The 24,838-nt window shown below is 39.1% G+C and overlaps 2 protein-coding genes across 6 annotated transcripts in view; both read left to right on the forward strand.

Moving 5' to 3' along the window:
• The first annotated feature begins 517 nt into the window (after positions 1-517).
• LOC117428180 (tyrosine-protein phosphatase non-receptor type 11) lies at positions 518-17,131 on the forward strand. 2 transcript variants are annotated; one of them, XR_004548281.3, is made up of 17 exons: positions 518-837; positions 2,178-2,300; positions 4,282-4,476; positions 5,274-5,466; positions 6,125-6,244; positions 7,047-7,160; positions 8,674-8,770; positions 9,244-9,323; positions 9,811-9,969; positions 10,564-10,695; positions 10,985-11,142; positions 11,649-11,716; positions 12,163-12,314; positions 12,527-12,639; positions 13,992-14,097; positions 14,525-14,557; positions 14,616-17,131. XR_004548281.3 is itself a non-coding variant. In XM_034046938.3 (16 exons), exons 1-15 carry the CDS (start codon positions 824-826, stop codon positions 14,059-14,061), a joined length of 1,788 nt encoding a protein of 595 aa, XP_033902829.1. In that variant the 5' UTR covers positions 518-823; the 3' UTR covers positions 14,062-14,097; positions 14,525-17,131. The 2 variants fall into 2 exon arrangements, 1 of the variants encoding a protein (XP_033902829.1); XM_034046938.3 differs by having other exon boundaries at positions 14,525-17,131.
• Positions 17,132-22,961: 5,830 nt separating this feature from the next.
• The window catches only part of LOC117428176 (rabphilin-3A-like), an 83,343-nt gene continuing 81,466 nt past the window's right edge, over positions 22,962-24,838 (forward strand). For 3 of the 4 annotated variants that reach the window (XM_058994714.1, XM_058994717.1, XM_058994715.1), the window contains exon 1: positions 22,962-23,262. The gene's annotated coding sequence lies outside the window, so the exon portion shown is untranslated. The remainder of the gene's footprint in view (positions 23,263-24,838) is intronic. The other variant, XM_058994716.1, reaches the window with a different exon arrangement.

Genomic DNA, 24,838 nt, shown 5'->3' on the forward strand with positions numbered 1-24,838 from the left:
CTGACGTATAAAACCCCATTGCCAAAACGTCATACGCAAGTCTAAACGAAGTGCTTGCTGGTCCTTGTAGTTTTTATGATCACTTGGGTTTTTGTCTTTTTCACATCACAGTTCATTCTATCAGTTACATGTTTATTTTTGGTCAGTACAAATGTATTTGCTATGTACATAAAGCTAATCATATGTAATTGGTCATATATATATATATATATATATATATATATATATATATATATATATATATATATATATATATATATATATATATAAATTACGTATAATTGCAGTGTACAAAAATGAAGAAAAAAATATTATTATTATTATTATTTCTTTTGGATGTACACAGGTTTAAGTTATTTAAAAAAAATTTTTATTTCAGGACGTTTCGGACAAAACCCTTCTTCAGCTGAGTAGAAAAAATGTACTTGGGTGGGAGGAAAAAAATATATTAGGTAATCAAAGGACATTTTTGTTTGTTTTGTAAGTAGACAAATTTGCCAACAGTAGAAATGACAGAAGCTACTGTTCGCTAGACTGCGCATGACAGAAAACAGCTGCGAAGTGTCGCCGTTGACGTCATATCTAAGAGTCGTATCGTAGTTAGAAGCTTTCGGTTCTGAGGCCTGCTTTTTTTTTTTTACTCAGCAGTTAAATGCAAATTATGTTAAGTTAAAACACGTAACTTGGGCCAAACCGGGTCAGAACCAGTCCATGAATTTTTGGGGTATGATCTGAACCGGACCGAAAACCGGAGATCACACACCAATTAGGAGGAAACAGAATTGAGGAACCAACTAGCGGGCTCGCAGCAAGCTGTGACAAGATGACATCAAGGAGGTAAGATGTGATTAAAAAATAAGAAAAAGAAAAAAAAAAAGTCATAAACCCGACACCCAGTTTTACAAAATCATGTTGGACTTACATTGTTATTGTGCAGTTGAATCACTTTTTCAAATCAAAGCTCAGAGAGGAAGGAATTTGAACACATTAAGATTTAGTAACATTTGTTACCCGCTGAGTGTGTCGTTTGGTTGTGTGAAAGAATCAGAATAGAGATTTTGTGATGCTCTCCTGCTCGGGCCAGTGGTAAATTGCTGTACAGATAATGTTTTAACTACGAATAGCTTAAAACAGATACTTAATAATGGATTTTTGTTTTAAACCGTCATTCGTAAATTACTGACGATTTGTGACACTTCATTAGACCCTACTGTACTATGCTATAGATACCCCGCAATAAAAGGAAAGTAAGTGTGTGTGTGTATACATACATACATACACACACACACACACACACACATATATATATATATATATATATATATATATATATATATATATATATTATACACACACACGCACACTGGATTTAGTTTTTTTTATATATCTAATGCACGAATGTAAGTTTCTCAATAGGAAATATGTTAAAATCATACTTCTGTCTGGTGAAAATATCTGGTGTTAACGACCCTTTACTGGACATTATCAGTGGCTAACTTTTAAGTATAAATCTGCACTTTATTGACTACATTATTGACTGTATGTGTGTGAATTAGTCAGACCTTTGTGAGCACTCCACCCTCAATTGAGACACTCTTCTTGGGATGGTATGCAATTTGTGGATTTTAATTACTTAAAGGTACGCCCTATGAGTTCTGATGCAACTGCAAGGTTAAGAATAGAGGCTATTCCATTGCTACGTCATTGCTAAAGAACAATGGCAACATTTGAATCTAAGGTCTTGAATGGATCCATACCTTGGCACTTTTTCACTCTAGCACCTTTGGCCTCTACTTTTTTATAAAGTCAATCTCTATATTTGTGCATACAATTTAGAGAACTCTTTCTGCAGCCACATTTCATAGTGTTCAGTGTGCGGATCCAGTATATGATTTCTGAACTGTTAGTGATCTATGTACCTGCACCTGTTGGACACTGTTGTTTCAGCACAGTCGACTGCATCTTGAAATCTAGGGTACTGCCATCACGCCTGGACGATTTGAATTCAGTTTCTTTTTTTATTTGTTTGAGGCCTATCAATCTAACAGCAAGCAAGCAAACCCCTTTTAAGATGTGTTCTTGTTCTGTTACTTCATTAATACCACAAAACAAAGATACCTGACCAAAACATTTCACATGGCAAGTTAGAACATCATCTTCTTTGCTGATCCCTGCAGGTGGTTTCATCCAAACATCACGGGAGTGGAGGCTGAGAACCTGCTTCTCACTCGAGGGGTGGACGGGAGCTTCCTGGCCCGGCCCAGCAAGAGTAACCCTGGGGACTTCACCCTGTCTGTCAGGTGAGTGACGCTTCTCTGTTTGAGGATATTGTGAAGTGTGGCTGCAAACAAGGTCCATCCCTGAGAGATCTGGAAGCGCAGCCTGTCGCTACCAGCCAGCTTCTGTGCTGGCGGTTATTTGCAAGCAGTTATTCTAGGATTCACCTCTAGTAACTGTTCTTTTTCAATAGGACACCTGCAAGTCAGCTTAGTAAAACAACTAGCTTGTGTCTGTGTTTGTCTACACATTTAAAATGTGTTGCAGTTGGCTTGGTAATACATGGGCGGGCATTTATTATTATTATTATTATTATTATTATTATTATTATTATTATTATTATTATTTATTTCTTAGTAGACGCCCTTATCCAGGGCGACTTACAATCGCAAGCAAATACATTTCAAGTGTTACAATACAAGTAATACAATAAGAGCAAGAAATACAATAATTTTTGTTCAAGTGTGACAAACCACAATTCAATAATACAGCAGATAATAGTGATAGTTACATCAGGATAGGATTAAATAGTGATAGTTACATCAGGATATGATTAAGTACAAAATACTACAGGTTAAACACTTGGCAGATTACAATATTCTGAAGTACAGGATTAAATGCAGTAAAATAGGGGGCAGATAAGAGCAAAATAAAGCACATTTACATGAAGGGTGATAGTGTCCCAGGATACAAACAGAGGAGTTCTACAGGTGCTGTTTGAAGAGGTGAGTCTTAAGGAGGCGTCGGAATGTGGTCAGGGACTGGGCCGTCCTGACATCTGTAGGAAGGTCGTTCCACCACTGCGGAGCAAGGGTGGAGAAGGAGCGGGCTCTGGAGGCAGGGGAGCGTAGCGGAGGTAGAGCCAGTCTTCTAGTGCAGGCGGAGCGGAGAGGTCGAGTGGGGGTGTAGGGAGAGATGAGGGTCTGGAGGTAGCTGGGTGCAGTCTGGTCAAGGCATCTGTAGGCTAGTACAAGAGTCTTGAACTGGATGCGAGCGGTGATCGGGAGCCAGTGGAGTAGCGTGGGCGAAGCGAGGCAGAGAGAACACCAGGCGGGCAGCAGAGTTCTGGATGAGCTGGAGCGGACGGGTGGCGGACGCAGGGAGGTCAGCCAGGAGGGAGTTGCAGTAGTCTAGGCGGGAGAGTACCAGGGCCGGACCAGGAGCTGGGTAGCATAGTTGGTGAGGAAGGGTCAGATTCTTCGTATGTTGCTCAGGAAGAATCAGCAAGTGTGTGCCAGAGTGGAGATGTGCTGGGAATAAGAGAGGCAGGGGTCCAGGGTGACTCCAAGGTTCTTAGCGGAGGAAGAAGGAGAGAGTGTGGTAGATTCCAGAGGAACAGAGATAGAGAGATCAGAGGAGGGGGAGGAGGAGGGAAAGAAAAGGAGGTCAGATTTAGAGAGGTTGAGTTTGAGGTGATGCGAGTGCATCCAGGAGGAAAAAGCAGACAGACAGGTAGAGATACGGGAGGAGATGGTGGAGTCAGAGGTGGGGAAGGAGAGGAAAATCTGAGCATCATCAGCATAGAAATGGTATGAGAAACCATAGGATGCGATGAGGGTGCCCAGGGAGCGGGTGTAGAGAGAGAGAGAACAGGAGAAGACCCAAGACTGACCCTTGGGGGACTCCAGTTAAGAGTGGGTGAGGTGTGGAGGTTGCTCCACGCCAGGTTGCCTGGTAAGTGAGGTTGGAGAGGTAGGAGGAGAACCAGGCCAGAGCAGTGCCAGAGATCCCCAGGTCAGCAAGAGATGATAGTAGAATAGAGTGATCAACAGTGGGCATCATTTTTAAGCTCTAATATCGCTGCCCTACCTATCCTAACACAGACCTCTTTCCACTGTTCAGAGAAGATCATAAATAAATAAGACTGCTTATCTATTTACTTATAACTCCCTAAATGCTTATTGTATTGAGTTGATAAATCACCTCTAGGGATTAATAGGTTGGCCATTATTTAGATATGTCCCAGTTTCCATGAATAATATAGACCCCATGATGTTTTTGCAGGCGAAATGGAGCCGTCACGCACATCAAGATCCAGAACACAGGAGACTACTATGACCTGTATGGAGGGGAGAAGTTTGCCACGCTGGCTGAGCTTGTGCAGTATTACATGGAGCACCACGGGCAGCTGAAAGAGAAGAATGGTGATGTCATTGAGCTGAAATACCCGCTGAACTGCGCTGACCCAACATCGGAGAGGCAAGTTCAAACACAATGCAGAGATCACAAATGCGCAGTACAATTCTGTTCATTTTAACTGTTTAAAATGTATTCAGGGTTGAAATTTTCATCTTCCATGTTCACGAGAACTATCATCAAATGAGATGAATATATTCAGTACAATTAGTCCCATGGAAGATAGGACTTTTGTATTCATTTCTCAAAAGTATTCTTTCCGACCACAAGATGTCTCTCTTGCAGCAGTTGGTTTACTGAAACATACTGCATGGCGTTTTAGATTCAGACAGATTTATGGAGATTTATTACGATGGAGAAGCTAATAGAAGCTAATTGTGTACAAGAAAGAAGAGATCAATGCCTTTCATTGTTTTGGGGGTGGAAACAGTAGAATCATTTTTTTTATTTCAGACATCCTTAATACATTAAAAACAACATTTTCTATAAATCCCACATTAAATATATTATTCCCTATCCTTCACTTGGCTATATTGATATAGTGGAGGTACATATGACACACTTACCTCCATATATCTAGAGGACTGCTGATCCAATTGTGATGAAACATAGTCAGGACATTCTTTAACTGTAGTGTCATAATCTGGGGATATACAGAGATCATGCCTGTTTGTATGTCTTTAAATATATTGCTTATTACAAGAGAACTGCTTATCCAATATCAAAGTGATAAAAACCTAATTGAGTCTTTACCACAAGAGACTATGTCTCATAATCTGTGGAAATGTGGAGGACATGGTGGGGGGCATCGGAGAATAATGTTTTATAATGAGGATTTTGTGGCGCGTCTCTGTGCTCAGGTGGTTCCATGGACACCTGTCGGGACGGGAAGCAGAGAAGCTGCTGACAGAGAAGGGGAAGAACGGCAGTTTTCTGGTGCGCGAGAGTCAGAGCCACCCTGGAGACTTTGTGCTGTCGGTGCGGACCGGAGATGACAAGGGGGAGAGCAGCGACGGCAAGCCCAGGGTCACTCACGTCATGATCCGCTGCCAGGTAACACAACCAGCTCCGTTAGAGCCCATCAAACCTCACCAGCGTGGACCAACCCTAGGCTCTTGAGACAAATATGACTCGCTAAGCTCCTTATAGAACTCTTTCAATTTCACTTCAGAATACAGCAGAGAGAAAAATAACATAGCTGTAACTCATGAGCGTTTTTTATATCTCAGGTTTTTTAATATTAAAGAGATTTAGTTTATAGCGTCTACATGTTCTTACTTGTTTAATATTCAGCGTGTTCTCTGTTTGATTCTAAATGTGTTTCTGTGTAAGTCGGGCGTGGTGCCCTAAAATGAAAATAAGCAAAAATACAGTATCTTAATTGTGTGAGTTGTGCTGAGTCTGTCAAACAGAATTGCTTCTCTGCCTGTGCAGTGTAAGCACTGGCCACCGGCCAGCTGCTGCTGCACCCGTTCCAGCACTCACAACTCATCCAAGGACTAACAGGGTTGACATGACTTTATCATATATACAAAACGACAGCCTGGTACTGAAGTGAACAAGGCTGCTGCAGTGTTTGAGTTCCACGCAGTCTGGAGGTTCTGTTGAGGGTGAACCCACAAACTGTGGGTCATGCAGTAGAAGCTGTCAGGACACAATATTACACAGGGAGATTCAGCACCGAGATATGACTGTGTTTTGTTGTGCTCAGCCGGATCTCAAGTTCGATGTGGGAGGTGGAGAGAAGTTTGACTCCCTGACAGACCTGGTGGAACATTACAAGAAGAATCCCATGGTGGAGACTCTGGGCACTGTACTGCAGCTCAAACAGGTATCCCGGGAAATACACTTGAGAGAATAGGACTTGCAGATCTGCATACAGAGCTGTGCACACCATGGATCATTTATTATTATTATTATTATTATTATTATTATTATTATTATTATTATTATTATTATTATTATTATTATTATTATTATTATTATATATTAATATAATATATATGTGTGTTTTTTCATATATATATATATATATATATATATATATATATATATATAATACATACATAATATATATATATATATACATACATAATATATTTTTTTTAAATCTATTTATTTAACCAGGATCGAGCCCTTGAAATATACATCTAATTTGGAAGGGGGTCCTGGCAAGAGGCAAGAAATAACATTATAAAATCAAGGGCAAAAAGAGACAAATCATTCACACAGGACAAAAACAATGATAAAGTGATGCCAAATAATAAATAGACAATTCCAATTTACATTTACATGGTCAAGGGCAGTATTTGCAGGATTTTTAACTGGTCAGGTTTAAAAGAAGTATTTATGAGGGATTTAAAAAGGTTGTACAGCTGGTTTCATAGACTTTGATTTGCAGTCATCTTGGACTACCTTGCCATTGAATAACATTCACCACAGTGAAACCAGGCCAATGTGTGTTACTCCATTCCAACTTTATATACGGAAGATGTATTTATTTGATCTTTTAAAACTTCAGAGCCACCACATGGTTTTGCATCAGTTCTATATTCCCTAGTCTCTGACAGTGTGGGATATTTTGTTGCACGATTCCCAGTCCTTCCTGAGTTTAACATGTCCGTATCTTCCAGCCTCTGAACACGACCCGGATTAACGCTGCTGAGATCGAGAGCAGAGTGCGGGAGCTGAGCAAACTGGCCGAGACCACCGACAAGGTCAAGCAGGGCTTCTGGGAGGAGTTTGAGGTGAGGGTGACCATTCACTCTGTGTGGATCTGCTTCAGAATACACAGTGGAAACGGTGGTGATGCAGCTGTGTGCAGTTAAAAGGCTGTTTGTCACTATGAGGGCATTACCCATGAACAGTTTAGGCTATGTTGAAGAATTTGGAAAGAAACATTTTATGCGAGGAGTAAAACTATTTTAATAGTATTCATTTGTCATTTAGCAGACGCTTTTATCCAAAGCGAATAAAACTAGCAGAAAATAAACAGCTTCTACTGTACCTGCAAACTGAAGAATTTTTGTGTACTACACCTTTAAAGTTGTTTTATTCCTTTCTAAAATGTGTTGTTGCACTTGCTTCCCAATAGGGCCCTTCTGTGTTTTACTTTACGATATCTGTAACTGATTAACATTGGTTTGTTACAGGTCTGTGTAGGTTAATGTGATGTGTTCAAATCAATGGCTTCTGATCGCTTTTATAGCCATGATGGCATTTTTCCAATATGCCGTTTTTTCTCTCGTGTGGAATTTCAGCAGGATTTCTTGGCTAGCTGTCCAACTTGAAGAGGCACAGAGTGCACTGCCTTGTATGGAACAGCTTGATAGTCAATATCTATATATAGTTTCATTCATTTTCAGTTGTGAAAGTGGACACAAGGGGGTGCTGTAAGATTTGATTTGCTGTGCTTGCATGCGGTTTCGACTCCCATTTCCAGTCACATTCATTCATTCAGGTGCCTTGCTGTTTTATGGTTTAAATCTAAAAATGCTAAGATTTTCCACATGACTCTGATTTTGCCTGAGATGGCCTTCAGGTCTAGTTGAGAGTGCTCGTGTTGAATAACGACCTGCTGTGTGGTTTATTAATCACAGTGTCAAGGCAGAAGTTGGCTGGAGTCTGTCTACAGAATAAACATACCCCCCACCCCAGTCCCCTTTTGGATTATGAATGCTGTATTTGTAATACATAATTGATTATTTTTATATATACATTCTACTGCTTAAAACTGTGCCTGTACCCAACTACCTTGGATTCTAATCTTGTAATCATCAATGACAGATTATGTTGTACATACCGCTTCAATACCCTTTCCAGCATATTCTGTAGTATTTTCATTTATTGGAATTGAAACATTGTGTTACTGTAATGTGTTTCCCACATGTGTGCATTTACTGCTGTTCAGTATTGGACCTTGTATGCAGTTATTAGTATTGGAAGGTTCTGGTAAGAAGTTGAGGCATTTTAGAGCTTGGAACTCGTACTAGCCCTGGACCCAGTTGAAGGTGTCAGAACGTCCCTTGTTTAGGTATATTATTGAAATGATCCGGCGCAAGAAGTCTGAACAAAACCTGGCTGGACTTTAAGTCACAAATAACAGAAGCAGAATGCTTGACCCTGGAGTCAAGGGGAGAATGTATTGGGATACACCACCACAAAAATGACAGCCAGCTGAAAATCTCTCCAGGTTGCAGCATTCTAAAAACAATACTTTTTTTTTTTTAATAATGTAGTCCTCTCTTTTTTTTCTTGCAGACCCTCCAGCAGCAGGAGTGCAAGCTGCTCTACAGTCGCAAAGAAGGACAGCGAGCGGAGAATAAAAACAAGAACCGCTACAAAAACATCCTGCCATGTAAGACTTTCCACATTTGTGGTGTTCTCCTTGGGGAAACGTCTCGGAGCTACAGTGATGTAACGTTCAGCTGCTGTAGTTGTACCAGGTTCGGTACAACAAAGGCAAGCTCTTGTGTAATCAGAGAACGAATTTGTATTGGAAAGTCAAGTTACAAATGAAGTAACCTGCCAGCAACAATGTACTGCTGTAGCATTTTAAAATGAAGCGTGTTTTAAACCATTACAATACGGAAGTACATTGATTAACTCTTTCAGTCCTGTGGGACACTGTATGTTAACATGTGCTGTTGGAAATCACGTTGGAACCTCACAAGAGTCTGAGGCAGTGTATAAATATATATAAAAAATGTTGTTCTCATGTATAGTCAATAAAGGAGTGCATTGTTCAGTTTGGTTAAACACTGTAACTGCGGATTGACCCTTTGAATTCCTTCAACTGGGATTTTCTTTTCTTCTGCCGTTGCTTTCCAGTTGATCATACTCGAGTGATGCTAAACGATAAGGAAATCAATGAGCTGGGCTCGGACTACATCAATGCCAATATAATAATGGTAAGTACAGTAATACTTGTGCACTACTGATGATTAAAAAAAAAAAGTTAGTAATGGAGTTATTTGGCCCCTGGTACACAATAGATTAATCTAAAAAGCTCAAGCATGGTTTAATGGGTATTTAACTCCTGGCAAACCTCAAAACCTACAGTGAATTACAACTGAGTGCACCATGCAGTTTTTGACATGATTATTCTGTAAATGTACTTACGGTGCATCAGAAAGAATTTTCCACTTGATTAGATACTTTTTCTTTCATGGTGGTTCTGAGAAATGTAGCTAAAACCATTGGACACCTCGAGAGATCGATGAATCCTCACAGCAGGGTAGTCTGGATTGTAATGCATATTGTAAAAACATCTTCAGCGTGCCACTCCTCCTGAAACATCTTGGAGAAAGAAAATTCTACTGCATTCTAGTAAAAGCATTTCGTTCCTAAAGCTCTCGTAACCTCTCTGCCTTGTCTAAATAAATGTTTTGTCTTCAGCCTGAAGTTGAGGTGAAGTGCAACAACACAAAGCCAAAGAAGAGCTACATTGCTACGCAGGGCTGCCTGCAGAACACCATCAGCGACTTCTGGAGGATGGTGTTCCAGGAGAACTCCCGAGTCATCGTCATGACAACCAAGGAAGTGGAGCGAGGGAAGGTAAACGGAATAACCGCTTTTTACACTTGACTTGCAAAAGCTTGACATCCGAAACTTCAGTATGTCGCCCACGTCAGCCACTTGCCAGCAAGACACTCCTAACTCGAGAAGACGTGTACAGTGATTGCTTCAATTCAGAATCCTAAGGTGTAGGTAGCTTCTTATATTTGTGTCTATATCTGGAGAATTGCTAATCAAATTCATTGCTGCTTCTTATTCTTTACTGTTCTGTACATACTATTGATATATGTCAAGTTTTTCATCATGCTGATTGCAGTAATTTAGATTTGACTGCTGTGGTGATGGGTGTATGTTTCTTTTTTTAAGGCAGTTTCATCTGAGCTCAGGAGCAGTTCTTCAGCTCTAGTTACCAGCTGTAGACACATGCAAGAGATCAGCAGAATTGTCTTTTATAGAAGTAAGAGCCAGGGCTAGCTAGATGGTGCTGACTTAGCATAAATATCTGTCCCTTTTTATTTTACCGATGAAAGGCCCAGTCCCCCCCGACCCCCCCATTCAGCTGCAGAAGATCTTTGGTCTACTTTAGCCCTTCAACTGCCGTTGTTTTTTTGTTTTTTTCTTTTGTGTCTTCAGAGTAAGTGTGTGAAGTACTGGCCGGACGTGACTGTGCTAAAGGAGTACGGAGCCATGCGCGTACGCAACGCCAGAGAAACCTCGGCACACGACTACATCCTGAGGGAGCTCAGAATGTCAAAGGTTGGCCAGGTCAGGATCACCACTTTTCCGTAGCTTCATCTAGCTTCCCGAGAACCAGAGTGATTAGAGAACAAGTTTAGCCTTCCATAATGAAGATCAAGGAGGGTTTGTTCAAAGATGTGTAAGGTCAAACTGTTTCTGTAAATGAGCTTTCTCTAGAATAGCTCTATTTATTTTTAGCAGTCTCCTAAAACGATTTGGTTCAGAACATGCGTTTTATTGAAGAGAATCTAAATCAAAAGGGTGGCAGGACAGTGCTTGCTCTGGACCCATTTTCAAGGGGAGCTGTGTGTTGCAGGGGCCCGATGACGAGCGGACCGTGTGGCAGTACCACTTCCGAGCATGGCCGGATCACGGCGTGCCTGGTGACCCTGGCGGTGTGCTGGACTTCCTGGAGGAGGTCAACATGAAGCAGGAGAGCATCCTGGAGGCTGGACCCATCGTGGTGCATTGCAGGTGAATATTGTCCGCACCCCTTTTAACAGCTTCCAACTTGTCATTAACCAACCAGCTTCCCCGACTGACTAACATTCTTAGAGTCGCGAATATTGAAGCATCTATACACAAAACCACTGCTGATGATTGCTTTTTTAAATTTAGAAAAAAATAAAAAGCAGCCATTATGCTTTGTGGCCCGAAATGTTATGACGGTTGGAATTGTAATTTTAACCACATTGTGTCTTACTAGTCTTGTGCCATTACAGATTTGTGTCTTACTAGTCTTGTACCATTACAGTTTTCATTTGATAATTGCGGGCCTTTGTTTCATTTCACACTATCATCGACATGCATGCAGAACAGTTTTTTTTCAGGCAAGTGAAATCTCCAATTTCATTGCTTCACATGCAAACCAACAATGAATAGCAAATGCATTGACATTGCTTGACTGTACACTTGAGAGACTTGGGATTTTCTAAAAGCCTATTGGTTTTTTTAAAAGCCTTTTCCTTTTTCCACTGCAGCGCTGGCATTGGACGAACGGGAACGTTTATTGTGATAGACATGCTTATCGACGTCATCCGAGAAAAAGGCAAGAGCTTTCAATGTTACACCGCGGTTACAAAATCTGAATGCCCCATTCCCAAACCTTCCACTGCATCTTATTTTGCCATAAGCATTCTCATACATTGAAAAGAATCTACTAACACGTCGCTTTTAAAGAAGGATTCTGACTATGGAAAAACATTGATAATGGTAATAGAATATGCATTCTCTGCTTTTTACTTAATCATATTATAGAGCTTTTATATTTTGACAGGAGTCAGAATCCATAACGGCAGTGCATCACACAGCACTATTACATTTTCTTTACATTATTTCAATACTTAATGTTAACCTTGTGTTTATACTTCTATCTTTTTTGCTTACTTATAATGCTCAAGTTCTACTCCTCTCAGTGAATCTCATTGGTCACTTTTGGAAGTTGCAGCAGCTGAATACTGGTGTTCACTGGAATGTTCCATTGTGTCCCTGCAGGGGTAGACTGTGACATAGACGTGCCCAAAAGCATCCAGATGGTGCGATCGCAGCGGTCAGGAATGGTTCAGACCGAGGCTCAGTACAGGTTTATTTACATGGCCGTACAGCACTATATAGAAACACTACAGCGCAGGATCGAAGAGGAACAGGTGAGAATCACTGAGGACTCAATACCCCTCACAATCTAGATAGAGGGGCCTTGTTAGGACGCCTCTCAGAAATAGCATTCACTGTTAGAAAAAACATCTAGGAGTGTATCGTTGCCATCTTCTTAGAATTGTTATACGTTTGATCAAAATTGAGAAGAATATTGTTAGTTACATAGCTAGCCTGTGTTTCTGTTTTTATTCTCTTTTTACAGAAGAGTAAAATAAAAGGAAGAGAATATACCAACATTAAGTATTCGTTGACTGACCTGTCGGGGGGTGACCAGAGCCCCCTGCCCCCCTGCACCCCCACCCCCGTCTATGCAGAGTGAGTATCAAAACCTGAACCACAGATTATATACCGCTTGTTTCTGTTTCAAAGTCTTAATAGTGGCTCAGTAGATTATAAATGAAATCTGCAGATGATTTAATAGTAAGTAGGTTCAAGTGATATTTTCTTAGTTTGTTTTATTGTTCCCTTACATTTCTGCAATGCAATCATTCAGAGTGCTTCTTGCATTTGAGTAAATGAGACACAGTTTTTCTCCTTTACTTTGATATCTGTATAAATATACTAATATAAAGACATTTGGACTAATACATATATCTATAGCAGCCAACTAGCACTGAAAATCATGTAAAAGCACCTTAAATGCAGACTTCTCCAAAGAAACCACAGTATTTCAGTACTTGCAAAAAGAACCACTAAGGACCACTCGGTATCAGGGTTGGGGTCAATTCCATTTCCTTTTTAAAATCAATTCCCAATTCCAAGTCTTTCAAAGGAATTGGAATTGATATTTGAGACGTAATAATTGTTCAATTGCTTTCATTTGAAGCCAGTGTAACTGACTAACAAACAGTGATTTCAATTGAAGTAATGTGTTGCCACTGTGAGCAGCTCATTTGAACAGAATACTGTCAATTGCAGTTTTGATCAATGGTTAGTTTGGAATTGATTTAAAAGGGAATTGGAAATTCATTTTAAAAAGGAATTGGACATGGAATAGGAATTGAAAAACAGGAATTGCCCTCAACCCTGCTTGCAAAAATCATGAAAAGGTAAAGAGAGAGTAGAAAAATGACTTTTGAAACTACTTTCTCTAAAGAAAAATATTGCCGTTGCAATATTGAACCCCAGGATATCGCTGTATGCTATGCAAAAAAAAGTCAAATAAGCCTCAATTACAATACAAAGAATACCACGTGGCAGCAGGTGTGCTATGCAGAAGATTAAGATGGATATAAAAAAGAGAAATGGGAGTTGGTTTCAGCAGTAGTTGTCCTAGAGGATTATCCTGGCATACAAATGTAACTTTGAAGTGTCAAGCAGCCATTTTGTTAAATCTACCACTACTACTGTACATCTCTGCTTCAATGAAGAGTCTGTTTTTGCTTCAGAACTGCCATCTGTCTCCCTAAACAACAGATGGAATCTGTAATGGTAGCTGGTCTGCGTCCAGAAGCAGAGAAGTGAAACTTCATGTCTTACTGTTTTCCACCACTAGATGTAGCTGTATCCCACCGTCTCAAAACCCAGACTGTGGAACACTTAGTTGAAATGTTTCTCATTGAATTGAATTTAGCACAATGGAGTGTTTTATATGTGTGAATGTGATCCAATCTGGTACACAGAGTTGGTCTTGCCACCATAACCACGCTGTTTAAATTTATTTACAGTGTGAGAGATGATAGTTCCAGAGTCTACGAGAACGTGGGTTTGATGCAGCAGCAAAAAAGCTTCAGATGAGGTCAACCCGACTTGAGTTTCAAGTTGAATGAGAAGGTAACAGCAATAATAAAATGTAGCTTTAGCCCGGTGCATGTTTCTTAATGACCAATGTGTTCCTTTTAACAAGTTGATGAATTTAGTTCAACCTGCATCACAATATGGGAGTGATCAGAAGCCACTTCTGAAACTTTGTAATGCATTCTTTCTGCAGTCTGTGCAGAGTCTTTGTCATTTATAGATTTACTTTAGAACCAAAATTAAATTTTTGTATTTTTTTAAAAGTAAGAATCATTAAACGTTCTAAATCCATTTATTCAGTATGCCGAAGTTGATCAATATTGTTTTGTATTATAAAAGCATTTATTAAACATTTTCCCTTAGGTGGCATGCATTTTAGCATTTTGAATGTCCAAAAAGTAATTTATAAGCAATTTTGAAGAATGTAAATCCTATTTATCTTTTTATTGTTTTTGTTTTATAGATTATTTTAGATTGTTGTAAACCTGCTCCAGAATGCCTGTGAAACGGTTAAGAGAATGAAGACTGAATACTGACGGTGTAAACCCTTTCATTGGCCTATCTAGTTTGTTTTTACCCTGATGTGAAAACCACTGTGTCCTACATGGAGCCTGGTCCTTCAAATCCATTGTGTCCTACATGGAGCCGGATCCTTCAAATCCATTGTGTCCTACATGGAGCCGGATCCTTCAAATCCATTGTGTCCTACATGGAGCCGGATCCTTCAAATCCATTGTGTCCTACATGGAGCCGGATCCTTCAAATCCATTGTGTCCTACATGGAGCCGGATCCTTCAAATCCATTGTGTCCTACATGGAGCCGGATCCTTCAGATCTATTATGTGTTTTTTTTTTTTTTTTTTTTTTTGAAACATTCTTCTGAAATTTGCCATTTGAACTTCAGCACTTGAAAGGGTTGGGACTGAAATACTGTACACTTATTCAATTTATAGCCATTATATATATATTTGATTTAATAATTGCTGACTTAAACTAGCCAACCAGCATCGTCTCTATAAAAGCTGTTTTTGAAAGTATTTAACATTTCTTGTACAATACTGAAAAATAAGTTTACCAATTTAGGCAAGAACAGTTTTGATGGACAGTGAATTGTATGCTTTTTTTGTCTTCTACTTTTCCTTTTCTCTCTTTTTAAACCTTTGCAATAATTTTTTAAAACTAGACTGGATGCTTTATAAAAAGGGATTGAGTCAGTATTAGACTAAAGCATCAGCAGTCTGTACGTGACTTCATTGCACTAAACTCAGTGCTGGGAGAACCGTTGTTTGCGCTGTCCTGATATGCCTGATTGTGAGTACTTTGGGTATCATATAGAAGTCAGGATTCGGAAAGGGGATGTTTGTATCGAACTTTGTATGGCAGCTTTTTTTGTTAAATTGTCGCAGAGCAGCTAGCGGTGTAGAGACTTGACCACATAGTCAAAATAAATTGCCTGATTATTCTCTGACAGCATTTAAGCCATTGTTTAAGTTGGGAGCATTCTTTTGACTAAGCTCACTTTGTAAATGGGGAACTTGATTTGGACAAAATGCATGTTTTTAATTGGGAAATCAATTGTCCAATCTTGGAAGAATTAGGTCTGAAGAATAATTATTGAACAAGTTCTAAGTAAAAGGGACCTAATATCTTCTGATGGTGCAGTGTTTCAAGTTCAGTCTGGTTTCAGTTCAGTCGCTTTGTGTCAGTTCCGTTTCATCTTTAAAACAGCCTGCTGCTGCAAGTCTTTCTTTCAAAAATTGGGTATAGATGTTCACCTTTACCAAGCCAGTGTTCCTACAGTACTACAGGCATTTTTTAAAAAGGTTTGTAGGGCCACCAGTGTGCTCTTGGATTATGCTTTATTGAATCATTTTCATGATCCTGTAATAGGTAATACTTCTGTTATCCTTGGGAGCTGCCTGAGCTCTTCACTGTTTTTATTTATTTTTATGGCCAATGATCACTTGAAGTACTGGTAGTGGGTTTATTATACAGTTGAAAATGATAATGGGGTGTGGTAGAGACACGACTTCAGTGTTGAAGCTTTGTAATGTCCTTTAATAGCCTGCTAGTAAAGGGGTACTGCACAGTGCTGTTTGGTTTGTTTTTAAAGGATTTTTGGTGCGAGACCAAAAGTTTGACAGAAAGAATTAGATCATGCGACAAATTCTGCTTCAATTATTAAGCAAATAAGTGGCTATGCCAGGTGAATTTGAGTGTGTCACACATTGTGTGGAGCAGGGTTAAACAGTGATGGATAGTGCCACACATCGTGTGGAGCAGGGTTAAACAGTGATGGATAGTGCCACACATCGTGCGGAGCAGGGTTACAGTGATGGATAGTGCCACAGATCGTGTGGAGCAGGGTTAAACAGTGATGGATAGTGCCACACACCGTACGGAGCAGGGTTAAACAGTGATGGATAGTGCCACACATCGTGCGGAGCAGGGTTAAACAGTGATGGATAGTGCCACACATCGTGCGGAGCAGGGTTAAACAGTGATAGATAGTGCCACACACCATGTTGTAAACCTTTTGTGTTCACACCACACTTGATCAGAAACACACTTGGTAAGTGTTGCTAATTTCTTGTGCGTTGCCTGTTTACAGGCTAAAACTGTGGTCCTGATGGGCATTTCTTCCCACGAGCTTTACCCTTTATTCCTTCTCTGTCAGATAATTTCAGTGCTTTTGAGACGAATGTCCCTAGCCAACGAAGTTACTGATTTCACAGTTGTTCTAAAAATGAATTATCGGTCACTGACCTGTTGACCACTAAGATCATTTAGATTTTATATATATATTAATTTTTAGTATCAATGTTGCCTGATGGGATAATGGCAACATTTCAATAAAAAATAAAAGATTTCTATCCAATATGAGCATCAACATATTCATCATTGGTGGCCAAATGTGCTGCTAATATGTAAGGAGAAACGCACATAGAAATTCCTGTTTACTGCATAGGTTTACTTTTTTCTGAGAATATAAAATTAGTAAATGACTGCCATACATTATGGTTTTTTAACCCTTCAGAAGTATAGTACATTACTGTATTACATGTTACTAATTAACCCCAAAGGTTTTTGCTTTTGCCCTATTGCTACCATACAGTAGGTAGCAACAGGATTTAGTCCATTGAAACACAGGTCATCACACTTTGCAGCAGTAATGGCTATTTCTGGGAGAATTGTTAATTATTTTATAGTACAGGCAATCGAAACAGTAGCACAGTTAAAGGATATTGCCCTGAATGGTGAAATCCTTCCAGCAATGGTCCATCAAATGCATGGTGGTGATTTCATCAGTATAATGTGGTATTAAACAAACACAAAAAAAAAAACTTTTTTGCTTTCCTGCAAGGAAAATATGCCTAATTTTGCTCCACAGTGGTTGTGTAGGTCTTACGACACTGGTGTCGGCACATTTCAGAATATCGCTTTCATAACCTCTTTCTGCAGGACTGCAGCTTTCAATTTGTTTGTGACATGACGATCGTGGATAGGATATCCCCAGCAGTCATCAAGTGAACAGGCTGCTTATTACAGTCGACGTGTCAATTCATGGATGTCAGTGCAGTGCTAGTTTAAAGAAGCCCTGGCAGTGACTGCCTGTGCATGTCAGTAATGATTGGGGGATTCAGGATATACACGCTGGGAGGGTTTTCTCCACAGGTGATCATTTTAATAGTTTCCAGCTAATTCTACCCAAAAGGAACCCACAGACCGCCAGTCTTGTCAGATTTTGTGACAGAAAGGCTTTGTGCTTTCTTGAAGGCATGTGTATGTCTGACCCATCAAGGGAGAGGCATTCTGCTTTTTTACACCTCCTCTGTTTAATGCTTTTCTGAGACGCCGTTTTTTGCATTAATCTTCTTTTGGTGCTGGCTGTCAGTTTGTCATTGTTGGTTATTTTATTTATTTTACAATACAATAATATTGTGGATTGTAACACGCCACCCATTGTTCCTCTATTGATGAGTACACCAGTAACCATTAGTGGAATTGTTTAGATAGCTAATCTGTATGTTTTGTGTTTAAGTAATGTTTCATGAATATTGGTGGTTCATTTCACATGTTATCTTGTTATTTGGGACATGTGTTTAAAAAACAAGGGATCTTGTAGTTGCAGCACTCTCCTGGAATTTGTGCAAAACTACTCCATTTAGCATTAACATAACATTCAGTGTCCCTAACTTTAGGATGTCTGTTCAGCTGTGTTGTGACTAATTTGAAAGAATGTTACCAGCGAAGCTCTTAGGGTCACAGTTTATATTTTAAAGAAGGGATCTAATGGCTTTGCGAGAGAAAGCTACAAAAGGGATTTTCTATACAGAATCTATGCCTCAACGGACATCACCCCTCGCGATGTAAGAACAGAATCCACAGCTGTGCAGTTCCCACCCTGAAATTGACTTTTTAAAGCCACGCTGCCCATATTAAAGGGATACTTCTTTATTTTGTCTCCATATTTAGAATTCTTACCTGTTCGGTATCCTAATACATGTGTTCTATATAATATTCTTATTGTTGTTTATGCTTGGATCATATGATAGGATATTAAACAGGTAGGAAATTACGTATTAGGAAAATGCTTATTATTATGGTGAATATATTAACAATAAAATAAAGGTAACATGCAGATGTTTTTGGCTGATCTTAATCTTGGACTGCCTAATGGTATCTTAGGTAAGGTAGTCCAAGATTAGAGCTGATTGGACATCTTTGAAACCAGCAGTATCTGTTTAAGCAGGCAATGTTGTAACTCTTACAGGTGTTGTATACACGGCCGAGAACCTTGATTTCCTCCAGCTGCCAAACTGAGTTTCTCTGCATTGTGTGTTTTCCACCACAGTGCAGTGCAATCCCAGCTGTCACTCTTGTGGAGGCAGTGACTGGGGTCCTGTCCACCACAAGTCTGCGTCTCGTGGGGGATTGGCTGTTAGTATTCCATTGCTCCCACACATTTAAAGAGGCAGTCAGTTTTTTTGTTTCTTTCTTCAGCTTTATTCAACCAGCACTTTCTTGTTACCAAGCCCTTCAGCCAGTAAACGACACCTGACATTAAATGTGAATTTTAATCGCCCTGGATGTCTTTATAAATAAAAAATGCAATGTAAACTGACTATTTTTAAATTCTTGTATCTTGTATATGAATACCGTACTACATAGAGGAGAGCATACTTTAAATAATTCAACCGTAATACCAATATTTATGTAAATAAATATAACCTGGTAATTACTTTTCACTAGGATTTTTAATCCTACATTTTTGTTGTAAGTCCTTGGGTTAAAGTAAGCCATATAGAGCAGTAGCGAATTAAGGTTTATTTATGTGTCTGCAGAGCGAATTGTTGCTGATCACCATACACCATCCTTTTTACCTAACTGAGATAACAAATGAATTACAATTGAGTTCTGTATTGCCTTTTTGTCCTTCTACATCATGTAGTATACTTACACTAGATTAAACATGTCCTTGTTTTAATGTACAGAAATGTTAGTGAATGTTCTTTTGTTTTCTATATTTATACTGTGCTGTGGGTATTAGCTCAATTGCTTTGCTAGATGTGCTGTGATTCTTACCGATTCACATTATCAGAGTAAAAAAAAAAAAGTGTGTTTGTAATGTGTCAACACTAAACATAGGAATAAAAAAATCATTTTATACAAAATGATGTGTTTGGAGCTCAAATTATTTGATGCACATATGCAGTGACAATGCGGTACGTGATGCACGCATCTCCCTTTGAACCAATGTGTTTGGGATATTCTGCTTAAGCAATTGGTAGATTTTTTGGGGGCTTCTTTAGGCATGCAAGAGGCCATGACGGGGTGTGATTGTTATGAAATATAGCACGCCTCCGGTGTGGTATTGCACTTATGAAATGGCTACCGGGTAAAATATGGAAATGACATCACCGGAGTGATCGTGGGAGGATTTTTACATGGGCCCTAACCAATCAGGGTGCTCTGTTTGACCAAGCCATTTTATACATCGGAATTGATTATGCAATATTTGTTTTAATGCCGTGTGCTTGATTCTGTATACTGTGTTATTGCGATTGGTTTTGAATCTCTTATCTACACTATTCTGTGCATTTAAGGGATATTCAGGGATGTGTATATTAAACATTAAATCCTCCCAGCCTGGGACCCCTGCAGTCTGATGCAAAAGGGGTATCGGGTTCAGCGTCAGCCAGGTGATGGTAAAACCACAGACACTAACACATGATGCATCATAGCAATGAGTGTGTGGATGGGTGCCTGCATACACAGCTCACAGTATCCAATACATGTTTGTGTTCATTCAGTGGGGATTGCTTCAATAATATCACTGACTGCACTGCGTTTGCAGTTTGTCTTCTGACCCTACTGTTGCTGCACACTTCTGTCTCAATAGAAGTCCCTTTCAACCCGTTTGCTCAGTTTTAGCAATGATGGCAGCAGTTCAAAAGGGACTCTTACTTGCTGTTACTTTCAACGCTCGGGAGGCTGGAGATTGTTCCTCAGATAGTGTGGATGTTGGACAGTAAAATAAATTACCTTCAGTTGATTAATTACCTGGGAGATGTAGTTAAAACATTGCAACTGTGTGTAGTGCCTTAAGAAGCCTCCGATGGTATAATCAAAAAATCATTTAAAGCAGGAAACTCTTCTAAATATTATAGATTAGTATTCTCCATATTCTACAAAGCAGTGGGGAACAACACCTGCATTTTCAGACATTTTACCTACGTATCTTAATGATGACCATTTTATCTTTACGATGTAAAATGATAGACTCCTTTTTATGTCTTTTCTTATACTCAGCATAATGTGAATGGTTACTGCGTTTATAAAATTTTAATCCACTACATACAGTTCAGATTTTAGCCCTGTCAGCATTCGTAGGCTATTCAATTAAATGCGCTGTGCCATTTAATACGTTTTGTGCCATGTACTCCTGATAAGTATGATTTCCTCAAATTATGTTAAAGTAGTAGAATATGGGAAGTTCCATTTTCAATCTTGTTAATTTCTTTTTTAATGGAAACAAGAATAAAAGGAAGGTGTCAATTTGACCTGGCTTCTCATAAACGACACCACACCCTTAATCTTAACTTCTGTTCTTAATTCATATCAGTTCTTATTATTGATGAAAACAAACTTTTATTCGACCAACTGAATCCACATGTACATCATGCAAGTATGAGCTGAATAATGGTTGTGACTGGGATGAAATTATTACACGGCTATATAACAAAAGAAAAAATTGCCAATTTTTAGCAGTTTTATTTATCAAAACCGATTTACAATTAACCACACTTGTTATTTAGTACTACTAGTGCCACCATGGCAACAAATTAAATCCCAGCCTATAAACTATTCTTACCCAGCATGCATTCCTCAGGGGCCACTATAAGTACATTTTTCTGATACAACCATGTCACACACATTCATTTTTAAATCTACATTGCTTTCCGCTGGAGCTCTCAGCCTCTAGGCTGTCGTTTTTGGTGCTGGTTGTCAAGCTACTAAACACATTCAAATGCATTTTAATGGGAACAAAACTCGTTCTGTCTTGGCACTGGGCTTGAACCCCCCTGTCTTAAGCCACCAGTGACCGGTCCATCCTAGACCGTGCTATGCTGTGCGTTGCCATGGGAACAAGCAACTGTGGTGATGTGCTGCCAGTGTTCAACAGGCTGTCACTGTGTAAAAGGGAGGGTGTAATCGGGTAGTTCAATTTATACAATTTTATTAGGACATGTCTACCCAACTGGATTTGCTATCGCCCAGAATTACAAATTAGGTTGATCATGTGATGTGACATGTGATCCCTACAGCACTATAAGCTGTGGGAGCAGCACAATAGCAAACAGTCTACCAGAAATGGAGAAAACCAAAGATCATTCGAGAGAGGTATTTCAAAAAGGCATGACAGTGGGTGAACGTTGAGCAGGGTCCACAGAGCAAGGACAGTCATGTTGGTAAGCTTCTACAAGAATCATCAGCATGAATCAACAATAGCAAAACGATGGGAAAGTGGTCCCCAAGAAAGACAGGAACTACACACTGAACCCCGCCCCACTCCGCCAGCATGACGATCATGGCAATGCAGCCACAATTGTCAACAAACTTCCCAAAGTGTAAAACTAATGCTCCATTAAAGAATACATACTAATACACATCAAAATAACATCTATTTTCATACATTTTAGCATTAACAACTTTACATGCTTTTGCATCTCTCAGATAGCAGCACAATACAATAAAAGGTGCTTCCTGGCACCTACTCCGTTCCTGTGCTGTAGGTCACATTCACCCCAATCAAAATTGTATATCTTGTTTTGTCTTTAAACGCACGAACAGCAAACTGTTTAAAATTAGTTTAAAATTCTACACAATAACTCTGTATGTAGACCAGTGGTACTCAACTCTGGCCCTCAAGATGCAATCCAGTCCAGGTTTATACTCCAAGCAGGTTCTAATGCAGTTAATTGAAGCTGCTAAGAGGCAATTAACTAATTTACAACCTGTTTGGCATAAAGACCAGGACTGGAATCAATCTGGAGGGATTCTCACTAATCCTAACCCCGCTAGTCCGAATTGATTTATAATCCAAACCATGCTATTTTCAATGTATGCAGAAAGCAGCTGTAGAATCCAGACTTCAATATCAGTTTTATGATACTTCTGTAAAACATTTATAGCAGTCTCTATGTTTTATTCAATGGTTATTACAACGTTCTGATGAAATACAAGCACAAAAAAACAGAAAACCAAGATTAGACAAGGCATTTTTTAGAATGGTACAGAACACAATCAGCACTCTGAACAAATCACTGATGTTAATGTATATAAAAATGATTGCAATAATCGATTAATTAATTATATAGAAAAGGCTTGCGTTCCAGCGATAGATGCAGTTGGTATAAGTGACGGGGGAGGGTTTCCAGCGCCGAGTTTCAGGGGTCTGTCATTCACACAACGCCCGTCCTGCATGGCTCGTTCGTGGGCAGGAGAGACGGTGCTTGTACACACCATATAGGTGTTAACAGCAGACAACTGCCGCTTCTCACACTCAACAAACAGATCATCCGCAAGACAGCTGCTGCATGCGCAGTGGACGGCCGCCTTCAGCACTCACTCCTCAACTTTGTAAAATTAGACATCGCATCGCACTGATATCGAATCCCGATACCTGAGCGGAAACAGGTAAGTGGATTATGAACAAAACATTTTTTTAAAAATGCACTGCAGACAGCCGGTTTACCAATCCAAAGATTGTTAATTGATGGATTGGGAAGAAACACAATAGCTGCATCTTGTAACATCTGTATACTATAAACCGGGTTAACAAATTGAAATAGTTGCGGTAGGGTGAGAATGAACCAAGGAAGGAAAAATACACAAAGGAAGAATGGTCACGTGAAACTGTGGGTAGAATGCTGGAATGGGTTTTGAAATAAATGTAGAATGTATGACTGTTTTGTGGTTATTTACATCAGTAAAAAAACAAACACTAAATTATTATGAGCATCACGATCTCATAGCCCGAGCAACAACACAAAAATGTTTATTCCCCTCAGAAATGGATTATGTTATTGGTTACAATTTTATTTTCCATGTCAGCGAACCCTTTAATCAATTACACCGACAAGATTTTCTTTGGGGAGGCGTGTGGCTTTGTACCAGCTGTAGCCTCCACGGTGATGGGAATGTGACGGTAGGCTGCACGTATATTGCAATGCAGGCAGCCTTTCTAATTACATTGAGGTGGCTTATGAACAATACGTTTGTACAGTACTATGTTGCGGATTCAGCATCACGGTATACATTATTTACACATGTTGTTGCAATGCATGCGGCAAACTACCGTCTAACACAACTTAATTGTTTGTCTGCACATTAAGCAAATTAAAGCATTACATTCAGGCAGTCTATATGGCTTATTGTGTCTTTAAAAAAAAAGTACTAAACCGGTGATTTGAATGAGTTAATTTATCCGATGGTTTGACAGTGTTTTCTAACTCATAAACCATGAAAGTGTTTATTTTGCATTATAGAAATGTATCTTTTGGGAACTGCAATATATTGTTTTTAAGATTCGCCCTCAAATAATAATAATAATAATAATAATAATAATAATAATAATTATTATTATTATTATTATTATTATTATTATTATTATTATTACATTATTATTATTATTATTATTACATTATTATTATTATTATTATTATTATTACATTATTATTATTATTATTATTATTATTATTATTATTATTATTATTATTATTAGTGCTATTATTTTACTTTGGGTGTCTACACATGCATTAACTAATTCCTTTTCTTGAGTCAAGTTTTAATTTTAATTTTAGGGAACCACTAAAATAAGCTGCATAATTACCATATAGCAACAAGAAAGACTAGTTTTACTTGCAAAGCAGTCTTTTGGCGTGTGTCTGGAGTACAGTACAGCAGACACCACAGCGCAGGCGCACGACGCAAGTCTGAAAACAGGCGAACTCAATTTAAATCCCCTCAATATTAGCTATACATCCAAGAAGCGAGTACTGAATTCGGACGACGTCATTTGTACTAAGAATATATGCAGTACGATATATTGCATCATTTTAATTGATGAAATATTACAGACTATTTTAATGGATTGATAAATAGTAGAGTAGGCGAGGTCCAAAATATACCAGCACACTGGAATGGAAATGGAATGTGCTCCTGTTGAAATGAGTGTGGTCGCTGTTCTTTGAACTGGACGCATGTCGAAGGC

Source organism: Acipenser ruthenus, chromosome 21 (assembly GCF_902713425.1).
Source record: "Acipenser ruthenus chromosome 21, fAciRut3.2 maternal haplotype, whole genome shotgun sequence".
NCBI lineage: Eukaryota > Metazoa > Chordata > Actinopteri > Acipenseriformes > Acipenseridae > Acipenser > Acipenser ruthenus.